Source organism: Callorhinchus milii, unplaced genomic scaffold, assembly GCF_018977255.1.
Source record: "Callorhinchus milii isolate IMCB2004 unplaced genomic scaffold, IMCB_Cmil_1.0 Scaffold3, whole genome shotgun sequence".
NCBI classification, from domain to species: Eukaryota; Metazoa; Chordata; class Chondrichthyes; order Chimaeriformes; family Callorhinchidae; genus Callorhinchus; species Callorhinchus milii.
The window spans coordinates 72,999,634-73,012,676 of record NW_024704744.1 but is presented as its reverse complement, the minus strand read 5'-3'; the positions used below and the strand labels follow the sequence as shown (position 1 = coordinate 73,012,676).

At 40.8% G+C, this 13,043-nt stretch overlaps 1 protein-coding gene across 1 annotated transcript in view; it reads right to left on the bottom strand.

The window, feature by feature from the left end:
• The window catches only part of LOC121848547 (chitin synthase chs-2-like), a 31,567-nt gene extending 20,491 nt beyond the window's left edge, over nt 1-11,076 (bottom strand). Inside the window, exons 1-2 of the mRNA XM_042333135.1 lie at nt 11,051-11,076; nt 8,195-8,300 (exon numbers count right to left, since the gene is read on the bottom strand). Coding sequence (XP_042189069.1) covers nt 8,195-8,300; nt 11,051-11,076 — 132 coding nt within the window. The remainder of the gene's footprint in view (nt 1-8,194; nt 8,301-11,050) is intronic.
• Nucleotides 11,077-13,043: the final 1,967 nt, after the last annotated feature.

The following is a 13,043-nucleotide window of genomic DNA, read 5'->3' as shown; positions in this document are numbered from 1 at the left end:
CATCACCATCCAGGAATGCACACTCCACCTCACCAACCCAGTCCGGAACCTTAGAGTCTTGTTTGATGCTCAATTGTCCTTTCTACCCTACATCCGTGCCACAACCCAATCTGCCTTCCCCCACCTCTGCAACATCATCTGGCTCCGTCACTGCCTCACCTCACAGGCCACCGAAACTCTCATCCACGTATTCATCACATCTAGGCTCGACTACACCAACTCCCTGCTTGTCAACTTTCCCAACACTTCCCTCCCCAAGCTGTAGATCATTCAGAACACTGCAGCTCGTGTCCTCTCCCGCACCAGGCTCCACGACTCCATCACCTCCCACCCTCGCCCAGCTCCACTGGCTCCGTATTCCCCAGATGATAGAGTTCAGAATCCCTGTCCTCGCCTTCAAGGTTCTCCACAGCCTTGATCTCCCTGACTCTGCGAACTGCTGACCCCATATCAACCTGTCCGCTCCCTCCGCTCAGCAGGCTTTGGCCTGCTCCATGTCCCCTTCTCTTCCCGCTTCACCACCAGTGGTTGGGCCTTCTACCTTTCTGCCCCCACCCTATGGAACACCATCCCACATTCCCTTCACCTCGTTCCCTCCCTTGCCTCCTTCAAGGCGGGTCCCAAAACTCTCCTCTTTGACCAAGCCTCCAGCTACTCTCCCTTACCCTCCACCCTCCCCGATCCTGACTCCCAGCTCGGGTCCAAATCCCTGACTGTTCAGCACCTTGGGACATCCTCCCAACATGAAAGGAGCTTTACAAATGTAATTTTTTATTGTATTGTATGCTATTTCACTAAAATACGTGAACACAGGTTTGACCAGCCATCCTTTCCTTGACAGTGCGAGTGTGCAAAAGGGAAGCCTTCAGGGACATATTCTTCCCAGAAGAGCACTGGGGTACTGTGGAAACAGACAAAACAGTGATAATCTTCCCTTCGTAACAAGAAGTGGGGGATAGGTGGGTCTTGAGTTATTGTCTAAGGGCAGGAATAATTGGATTTGCCATTTGTCTGAGTTAAACTCTTCTGATACGTTTCTAATTGTAGATTTTGAAGATTAATAGTTTGAAGATGTAATAATAACAACAATAATCCTTAATTTGTTTATATATACCTTTTATGTCAAAAGAAACATATTGAAGCACTTCACAGTATGTACTGTAAATGACATATACTGTATAAAAATAATGCAAAGAGGGTGAGTACTCTGGAAGGATCAGAGCAAATAGGCTGAAAGGCCATTTTGATTCAAGGTGTTGGATAACTTGCCTTGGAAATTATCTACATGCCATTTATTATAGTTATTTGAATTCTAAAGCACAGGGAGATTTTAGACAGATTGGGACGAGAGGGGGCAAGAGATTTGATTGCAGTTCTAAGGCACAATCAATTCAAATGTGCTCACTGATTTTGGAGGTACTAATGAAAAAATCTGTGCCTTAGGTTTGTATAAATAGGTACTTGGGGAAGAATTGTTACATTAACTATCCTCTCTTTCCTGATTTTTAAAACATTTATATTATTCATATAAAATGAGGCTCATCGACTTTGCACCAGCTCCCAGAGCAAGGTGTTTGTTCAATTCCACTGATCTGCCTTATCCTCATACTCTTCAAGCCACTACATTTCTTATACATGTCTAGTATATATAAACCATTGACTTTATTTCTTAAAAATGTTACTGACCTTGCTGAGAAACGCAAACCCAAACAGGAAAATTCCAAAGAGAAAACAGATGAGGTATTGCAGGAACACCACAAACTTTTTTGTGGTTTCTTCTTCATCATCTATTGTTTTTAATAGAAAAGCATCCCACGTTTTCCTGAAACTGAATCAAAATATACGGTTTTGCATAACTTTTCACAAAAATGTGAAGGATTATTCATGTTCTGTTTAACATTATTTACAATAATGATAACCCTTGCATTAGAAATTGTGCCTTTCACCTCTGGAAAGCCATTCACAGGATATGTTGTAAAGCATAATGACAGTGTATTTTGTAGGCAAATACAGTAGCCAATATGCAAGCAGCAATGTCCCACAAATAGCCATGAAATGAAAGACCATTGTTTTTTAAAAGTTTGGGGAATTATTGGCCAGGACAGAAGAAACTCTTTTCTTTCCAAATAGTGTCATGGGATCTTTAACATCATCTTAATCAGGCAGACAGAACCTTGGTTTAATGTCTCATCTGAAGGACAGTGCCTACAACAATATTGCATTGGAGTGTCAGCCTAAACTGTAGTTCAAAGTCTCGTTTTTTGAACCTTCTGACTTAAAGATGAGAATGTTACCGAGTGAACCAGGCTGACAATGAAAATGATATTTTCCTTTTTTGAGTTTAAAGTTTAACAACAACTTGCATTTGTACACAGCAACTCACATTGTTTGTAGAATGGACCTCCTAAATACTTTGCAAGGATGATGAGGAATCACCAAGTAAGATGGAAAACAGTCAAATAGAGAGATAGGGAGAGAAGGTTTAAGGCAAAGGGAGCATTTCAGAGAGTGGGACATAGGTGGAGAAATTTCATCTGGGTTTACATTATACAATATTTGTAACATTTCAGTGACCAGAATTTGGCAAATTGCTCAATAACTTAAAATAACTTACAGAAAAACAGCTTCAAAATTAAGACTGCATTTAAAAATTTGCCAAATTATGAACAATCAGAAATGCTAGATGAAAAGAATAAATAGACCCAGATTTCTTACCCCGAACAGCTGAAGGCTCAGTCACTGATGATGGAAAGGAGGGAATAAGACAAATTAAATTCAATCAGAGTTAGAAAGCCAGACACCACAGACAGCAGAATTGCGCTGGAGGAGATTGTAAAGGTAAGGACAGAACAGATCAAGAACATTTAAAAAAACCAACAAATCGCTTAGGTTACAAAATGTTCTAACACTGTATTTTTATTTTAACAGATTACATACATTGAGATACAGATCAGCTGAACTGTAGCAATAAGCTGAACATTATTAATCATAAATGTTATACTGATATATATTATATAATATTATTTAGTAATATATCCAGTTTAACAAACTGCATAACATTTATAAATTTATAAATAAATCAAGCTAACTCTATCATAAAAGTAAGACAGGTAGAATGAGAAAAGGCCTTTCCAGCCACCAGGCTCACTCCTTCCCCAACCCTGTTTAATAATCTCTCCAAAACAAAACAATAATAAATTGGTCATTTTCAATCCACGACTGTTTGTGGGACACTGCTGTGCGCAATTGGCTTCCGCGTTTTGCCCACAAATATACGGTCAATTGACTTTATAGTCTATTCTGTGAAGCACTTTGAGACATCGAGAAGACGTGAAAAGCACTATATCAAATGCAAGGATTATTATTATTATATTATTATAGTCAATCTGTAACATGCCTACAAATACAGTTACTACACATTACAGAAAATTTTCACTTTGAGATGTTTTGCACTATAAGAAGTGCAAAAATTATTATTATTATAAACACTCAGCTCCATAACCATATTTATGTCTTTAATACCCTGCTAACAGAAGCACTAGTGCTTATTCTTCTCATTCTGTTCAAGGTAACCATTAAAGAAGTTCAACATCTATAATCCATCTTTTATTTAACTTGCTACAAAATTATGGAGATGCATTATTACTAAAGGAGTTAAGGAGTTAAATAAAGAAGTATAATATGTAATGCTGAATACTAAAATTCAAACTATTTTTACGTTTCCAGAATTATATTTTTAATGAAAGGACAAATAGTTTGTACTCCTCTATCAATTTTTTAAGTGACTGAACTGTAGATTTAATCAGCCAGTCTTTTATTCAAGTTCACCTTTAATACTACAGTACTCCAAAATTAATCTACAAATTTTTCATAAAAAGGCAGGATAGGCTCAAACGAATAACAGATTCGGGGATATTATTTACAGATATCAATCTTTCTCTATAAATTTATTTAAATAAACTAATATAATACAGAAACTCTCAATTAAAATAAAATGGTCTACCTGTTCCGTCGCAGTCTTTTGAATTCAATGCTCTCTTGATCCATACCTCTGGTTACTTTTCAAAAGTTAGTGGAATATCTTTGCAACAAGTGTATTCATATATATATATTGAATGCCGGCTTTGTCTTTGTAGGTGCAGCCTTGCAATTTACAAAGTTACACCCATCAGATAACTGGCCCGGGGAAAAGACGCATTTTGACAATTCAATACCAATCATTATTCTAAGAGTTGTATGCAAATTTTACTGACTACCGTATTCCTAAGAACCTCCAAATTAGAATAATTAAAAAAAAGAAATAAAATTCCATTCTTAATATGTGGCAATCAAATTTTCCAACTAATGCCTGTGACAAAATTGGCAGCGAAGCCAAAAGATTTTCTTGGTTAATGGTGTATTAAGTAACACACTCAATTCAAGCAAGTTCCGTCACATTCCCAGTGTAAAATCAAAGTATGAAAAGAAATTGAGTCCAAAGTGCTCAAGCGCTGGGAAATGAATTCACTCAACGAGACAGGGTGAATTCCATGAGTTTTTCTAAAACTATTGGATAGTTGATGGTGATCTTTCCACAACTGGTGACGCAACTGCTATTAGACAGCTAGAAATGGTGGAAATAAAGGATAATCAAATACTTTGAGGAAGTGACATTCCAAGTTGGTTGTAGGAAGCCATATGACCTTGTAATGTAACTAGACATCCAGTAGGCGTTTTGACAAAGTACCACATAAAGACTGCTTCACAAACTGAAATCACTGGGGATTACTTACAAACACACAGTCACTACAATTCACAGTAAAATCATGTGAAGCATTTGAAAAGTCTCAACATGGTGAGGTCCTATAGTAAATATAAAAATTATTTTTATAATTATTATATCAAAGGATTGACATTGACTAGACTTCAAAGTTGGATGATGAAAGGAAGCAGTGGGCAATCCAGAAGAGCTAGGTCAAAAGATGGGGAGGGATTAAAAAGGGTGCCTCAGGGCTCCATACAGGGACCCTTTCTGCTCCTGTCATACGTTAATGTTCTGGATTCACAGCAGTTAAATTTGCAGATGACACCAAGTTTGGAGGAAACTGTGGAATCAGAAGAGGCACAGACAGCTTGAGGAATATGCACATAGGCCGATAGCTGGGAAATTAAGTTTAATACAGATAAATGCAAGTTACTACATATAGGAAGTAAGAATAAGAAACAAACTTGCAATACAATGGAATTTACATTTATGCAGTGTCTTTCACTTCAGGAAGACATCTCAAAGCTCTTGAAAATACTATTCCTTGGGATGGGATAGAACTTGCCAAAGAGGAAAGTTGAAAGAAATCCAGCAATCTTAGTTGATTCATTGTTCGTCATGTTAAAACAGTGTGATGCAGCAATAAACAAGGCAAAAAGGATTCTGGGCTATATTGTCAAATCAGTCGGTTTCAGTTCCTCAAAGGTTATACCTAAATTATGTTGTGCTCTGGTCAGTTGACACCCAAAGTACTAGATAATGTTCTGATTGCCAACCCCAGAAACAATCAGAACAAAGAAAGGGGCTGATACCCATTGTTCAAGGAATGAGTCCTGAGCAGTGATTAAATGAGGTATTGAAAAAGGTTGTATCTCTTAGGATCTTACAGAATTATATAAGAATTTAAATTATATCCTGGCCTTGTCCCTGGAATTAAAATTCAAACCCAATATATTCAGTTACCCAATACAATAGTTCAAGAGAACAGGTTAGAGCATTTTTGTTTTAACCTGTTCAAAGCCCTCAATGGCTTTGCTTCCCCCTACCTCTCTGACCCCCTAACTCCCTACCAACCTGTCTCTGCTCCCTCCACTCAGCAGGCTCCAGCCTGCTTCGTGTCCCCCGGCTCGCTCACCCCACCATTGGCGGGCGGGCCTTCAGCCACTCTGCCCCCACCCTCTGGAACTCCATCCCGCAGTTCCTCTGCCTTGCCCCTCCCTTGCCTCCTTCAAGACCCATCTCAAGTCCCTCCTCTTTGACCATGCCTTCGGTCACCCTCCTTCATCCCTGCCCTCCACCCTCCCCAATCCCGACCCCCAGCTCAGGTCCAAAATACTGATTGTCCAGAGCCTTGGGACATCCTCCCGACGTGAAAGGTGCTATACAAATGTAAATTTTGTTTTTGTTGTTTTACAACATGAAACCTGAAAGGACATGACATATTTGGATCTTTTGTCTGGTTATAGACAAATTATTGGGGGAAAAGTGGGGCAGTGGGATTAAATGTGATTTATTAATATTTTAGATTCTATATTCTATTAGATTAATTAGACAAGATTTGCCTTTAACAAATCCACCTTGGCTGTCCCTAATTAACCCATATTCTTCTAAGTGAAGATGTTCTGTCCCGGATTATAGTCTCCAGGAGTTTCCCCACTACTGATGTTAGGTTGACTGGCCTGTAGTTCCCAGGTTTATCCTTCTGTCCCTTTTTGTACAGGGTAGTAACATTGGCCACTCTCCAGTTCTCTGGCACCACCCCTATGTCCAATGAAGATTGAAAAATTGTAGCCAAAGCCTCCGCTATTTGTACCCTTGCCTCCCATAGTACCCTTGGCTGCATCCCTTCTGGACCGGGTGACTTATCAACCTTCAGCCCAGTCAACCTTTTCAGTACTTCCTCTCTGTTTATACTTACCCTATCCATTTCCTCTACCCTCTCCTCCGATACTGCGGCAATTGGGGCATCCACTTCTTTTGTGAAGACAGATGCAAACTATTCATTCAGTACATCAGCCATGCCCTCTGCCTCCACAATAAGTTTTCCGCTTTGGTCCTTAATTGGCCCCACTCTACCTTTGACTAAACTTTTTTTCTTGATATGTTTCTAAAATATTTTAGAATGCACTTTAATGTTACCCACTAACTTTTTTTCGTATAATCTTTTTGCCCCTCTTATTTCCTTTTTCAGTTCTCTTCTGCACTTCCTATATTCTATTTGGTTGTCTTCTGTATCTTGGGTTTGACATTTATCGTACGCCTCCTTTTTCTGCTTCACTCTAGATACAATTACCTTCGTCCTCCAGGGAGGTTTGAATGCCCTACTTTTCCCTTTTGTGGGAATGTATTTGTTCTGTCCCCAAGCTATCTCATCCTTGAAGACTTCCCACTGCTCTTTAGTTGCCCTTACCCCCTCCTTGCCCTTTGCGCTGTTGTTTTGCCAGTCTATGTTGGGATAATTAAAGTCTCCCATTATCACGACTCTATTGGCCTTGCACGTGTCTGAGATCTGCTTGTAAATCTGCTCATCTATTTCCTTCCCACTATTTGGTGGTCTAGAGTATACCCCTACCAGCATAACAGCTCCTTTTTTGTTCCTTAACTCTAACCAGATAGATTCCGTTTTGGGGCTCTCCAGCACCTCGACCCTTTCCATGGCTATAACCGTATCCTTGATTAACATTGCCACACCCCCTCCTTTTTTTCCTTCCCTATCCCTCCTGAATACATTATAGTCAGGAATATTCAGCTCCCATTCCTGTCCCTGTTTGAGCCAAGTCTCTGTTACTGCTACTACATTGTATCCCCCTATAACCACTTGAGCCTGCAGTTCACCAATTTTGTTTGCTAAACTCCGTGCATTTAGGCATAAGCACTTCAAGACCGACTTGACCTGTTCTGCACTCCACCCCCCACTGTTTTATTTCTCCATTTTCTAGCTCTTCATTTTTTGCATTCTCTTTCTCCCTCAAAACTAGTTTAAACCCTCCCCAATAGCATTAGTTGGCCTGTCTGCAAGGACATTCACCCCAGCCCTGTTTAGGTGTAACCCATCCATATAATACAGGTCCCACCTGCCCCAGAACTGGTTCCAATGATCCAGAAATCTGAAACCCTCTTTTCTGGAACATTTCTCCAGCCAAGCATTTATATGCTTGATCCTGCCATTATGGTACTTATTTGCCTGAGGCACAGGGAGTAATCCAGAGATCACCACCTTGAATATTCTCTTCTTAAGTTTGTTCCCCAGCTTTTGATATTCACTCTGTAGCGTCTTAGCCCTTTTTTTTTACCTATATCATGGATTCCAACCTGGATCAGCCCTTCTGGATGTTCCCCTTCCCCCTGAAGAATTTTATCCACCTGTTCCCTGATGTCTAAGACTGTTGCACCAGGGAGGCAACATACCTTCCTTGACTCCCGTCTTCTGTTACAGTTTGGATAGCTTACCTCAGCCGTTCCTTTTATCCCTCTCACTGTTGTATCCCCTATGACAACTGCATTGCTCCTGTTACTTATGTCCCCCTGTTCAACCAATCGGTTTTTACTATCCTCCCTGGAGATATCAACATTCACAATATTCAGTACAGAGTACCGGTTTGAGAGTGCTACACTATTGGGGGCATTCTGCCCTGCCCGTCCCCTCTTCCTACTGTGCCAGACAGTCACCCAGTCATTTTCCGTCTGGATCCTCGGTGGCTGTAGGGTGACCACCTCTTGATGTGTCTGCTCCATCAAATCCTCACATCCGTTGTACAAGTTTGAGGCCCAAGGCTCCATCACCCCTCTCTGAGGGATCCCATTAATAATAATAATAATCCTTGCATTTGATATAGCGCTTTTCACGTCGGGAGGACGTCCCAAAGCACTTCACAGAACACACTGTAAAGTGATTGACTGTATATTTGTGGGCGAACGCGGCAACCAATTGCGCACAACAATGTCCCACAAACAGTCGTAGATTGAAAATGACCAATTTAATTATTGTTTTTGGTTTTTGGAGGGATTATTATTAGACGTGTGGAGTAAGGAAACTTGCCCAAGGTTTCGCCCTGCCTGGAATTGAACTCAGGTCTCTCACTTGCAAAGCGAGTGCTCTAAACACTGAGCTACAAGACTCCACATTATCTGCAGGACTGATAAAACTATCCTGTCCCTGACCACTAACCAGAAGCAAGCATCTCCCGAGCCTCAGAGCTCAGCTACTCTCAGCTGGACCTTCCTCAGTTGCAGACACTTGCTGCAGATGAAGTTGCCCGGGCTCAGAGAGTCCTCCATTAACTCCCACATGTCACAGTACTCGCATTTCACTTGCCACATCATCTTCTCACACAGTGTTTTCAATATTTTTTTTGTTTTTATTTGTCATCAGTGTTGTAATTTCTGACAGTTCCTTGTTTGTCGATGTCTCCCTGGTTTTGCTGTTGAAAATGACGTCACACCAAAGTCACTTTTTCTTTTTTTCATCGCTCCGACAGTTCAGACAGCTTATCTCAGCCGCTCCTTTTATGCTGCTCGCTAGGCCTAGGCTTCTCCTCCACTCTGTCCTGACTCCTCTCCCCGAATGGGGGATTCATAGCTGCGCTTAATCTTAACAGCCCAACCTTACCTTGCATTATCTCACTCACTCTCTCACTCGTTCTCACACACTTGCACTTATATACAGACTGCCCCCCCCCCCACCCACCCCCTAGATTCCAACATGGTAGCTTGGGGCCTTAAAATCAGACCCCAATTAAATGGTGTGGCCACTGGTCAATATTTTAGATTGAAAGGTCTTGTGAGGTCCCACGCAATGTGTTGGGAACCAGAAATGTATTGCACATACAGTGTTTCTGTGATGTGGGTGGCATGGAAGCCCGATTGGAGGGGGCTCGAGAAGGGAATGGCGGGAGAAGAAGGAGCGAAGCTGAGAAGCAACAACTCATTTCAGGACCTTGGAGAGGAAAGGGAGGTTGGAGATGGGGCGGTAGTTTGGGAGTAGAGAAGGGTCCAGAGAGGGTTTTTTAAGGATAGGAATGATGACAGCGGTTTTTAAAGGGGTGGGAACAGTACCAGAGGATAGGGAGAGGTTAACGATGTCAGTGAGTAGAGGGGCAAGAAGGTGGAGCTGGGATATAAGGAGGGGGATTGGGATGGGGACCAGGGAGCAGGTGGTGAGTTTCATATGGGTTACGGTGGTGTTGACTGAGGAGGGGGAAATGGTTTCAAAGGTGTGGAGGGAGAGGTGTGTAGGGGCTGAGGTGGGAGGAGGAGATGGGAAGGGATTAGTCGTTGCAGTGGCAAAGGCAGCTGAGTGGATTCCCTCGACCTTGGATTCAAGGAAGTCCAGCATTGCCTCACAGTTGGCATTTTATTATATTGTACAATGGTACAAGTTATTCAGTAAAATGAAGAGGGATCAGAAAGGTGAAAGGGTTTCTACATGTATAAAGGACACTAGGAAGATTAAGCAGTTGAGTAAGTATCTCAAGATCAATCGTGTACAAAATTCTCTAGTTAGATGTACTCAACAAGGAAAGATCCAGACTAACATTTGTGGTGTGTTACAGATGGCTAGGCCAAGGTAGAAAGAAAGAACTTGCCACTTCATAAAAATATTAGAAGCATATGAGAAAAGAACGTACCACTGAATGGGGAGTTCAATCAGCCCAACATGAACTGGAAATACGCAAGGGGGGATCTGCATAGTTGGGGATGGTGTCTTTAGATGGGATGTTGAACCAAAGTCTCACCTGCCTGTTCATGAGCTGTTAAAAATCCCACGGCACTATTCGAAATGAGGAGGGAGTTTTTCTTGCTGTCCTGGTTAACAATTCCCTGAATAAAACTGCTCATTCATTTCATGTTTGTTTGTGGCTATTGCTGTGCACAAATTGTCTGCTGCATTCATCTACAAAATATACAGTCACTACACTTTACAGCAAATACTGCTTTAAGATAGTCTTGTGACATGAAGGCATTTCATAGGATTATAGGATTATTTTTATTGCACAACAAATGACTTTTAGTACATTTGCATAAAAAGTGTGGATTTACGAAGTTTGAATACGAGGCACTTGACAGTACTTGTCAAACAAGAAGTTGAAAGAGATACAATACTTTCATGTCATTTGTTTTCATCAGCTGGGTTTGTCGTGTGCATAGATTCATCATGGACCTCATCTTAGAATATCTAAAACTGAACTGAGCATTCCAAAAATGTATGGCACTTATGAAAGTTTGCACGAAATTATGCATGAAAATTTTGCTATGTCTAGAAAGGAATGCTCACTCTCTCTGAAGGATGTCCCATGTCCTGCTTACCTGCTTCCAGAAAGTATTAGGCACATGTTGGCGATTGACAAGGCTTGGAGATCCCAGAAATTGTGTTGGGGTACTGCTGGAGTTTAACCAGTTAAAACTGCATTGATTGCTATCAAGAACACTGTTCTCCCACTGCTTGTCCAGCTAGGGCAAGTTTGGGCATTGGCTTGCAAGTTCCATTGGCAAGAAATCCTCTTGCAAATCTTACAATTTTAATCCCAATGTAATTGTTTTTAGAAATGTTTTTTTAGATTGTTTTGTCATTCAAAATCTATGAGAGCTATCCCAGAAGGGATCTTTTCGGTTACTAATATGAATTCAGTGTACACATTTCCTTGTCAGCGGTGCCATCTCTCAGATGAGATACTAAACCAATCTGTTCAGATGGATGTTAAAGATCCCACATATAAAGAGAAGGACGTTTCTCCCAGTGTCCTGGCCAACAATCACCCAGGTAAAATTGATCAATCACTTCATAGCTGTTTGTAAGAACCTTACTGTGCACAAGTTGCCTGCTGCTTTCACCTACAAAACACTACAGCAAATCCTGTTTAGTGCTTTGAGATGTTTTGATGAGGTTTTGCATCAAATACAAGGATTATTATTATTACATATTTCAGAATATGCATGGACATTTCAACGTCATTTCAAGGAGTGTCTGATTATTTCTGGCAACAGTATCCCAATTGTGCAATATACAGAACACGTTTAGAATGGGTAACTAATGAAAGAGGAGGTAATACAGAAGGAGAGTGCCCTTGGGTTATGGGTGTGTAAATGGTAGCAATTAAACATATCAAATTTAAAACAATGGGGACCAGCACCCTGTGAACAAAGGATCTATAAATTATAAATATAGCCAAAGAGAGAGACAAGAATAACTAACAGCGAGATTGAGGAACATTAGTGGAGAAATTTAGCAACCAAACAGTTAGAGCAAAACTTATTTTTTACACAGTTCAGTATCATACAAATATTCCATTTGATACGGCAAAGTGCTCATAGCACCATCCAGCCAAGTTAGAGTCACAAGCTATCATTACCTGACATGCAAAAGGCTTTCTGACCAGGTTGTTAGGGAGTAGAGCAGGGCTTAGCAATCACACAAGGGATGGGTTTGCATGGCTGGAACCCAGATTTTATTGATGTAACCTGAGAACTATGTTTTTATTAGAGAACGGACATGCGGTATGTCCTGCTGCTCTCACTCTGAGGCTATACCCCCTTAGGCTGCATCCTGAGTTACCAAACTCCTTCCACCCATGTTACACTCTGCCCAAAAAGGACACTTTAAAGAGAGTTACGTGGAGCAATTACTGGCTTTATTACTTAGATAGAGACACGACAAATGCTCCCAACACACAGCACAATTACAGTGATGACAAGTAAACCATTATATATTGCCTGATTACTTAACCTCATGTAGCATTAGTATAGAGCATGTAAAATACACATATGGCAATAAACAATTAAAGGTAATAATACTTAATTGGGCAATAACAAAAGAGACTTTTTGTTAAAGTGCAAAACCCTGTTCACATTTCTTTGTCAAAACACATACCTTCTGCCATAGTTTGACAACACGATGTACCAAAGACATGACTAAAGAGAAAGATGATACAAGGAGGAAGGTTATTGCTCTGTTATTAGAATAAACAAATGACAAATGTCACAGGTGCTAGATCTATGGGTATGGCATTACTGCAGGGATTGAGGGCTTTTGTCCATTTCAGGGATGCAGTCTAGGATGCAGTGTATTATAAAAGTGACCTGTGAAGTTCTTTATTAGTTCAGGGAAAGGGAAATAAAATACATAGAACAGGGAGGTCACTTCAGGTACTTTTATCTCCATGGATGTGTGATAATATTTTCAAGCCATCACTGAGGATAACACAGATGGTAGCACTCTCGCTTTTGAGTCAAAAGGTTGTGAGGTCAAGCAACACATCTGGAATCCACATAGTGTAGGCTGACACTTCAATGCAGTGCTGCA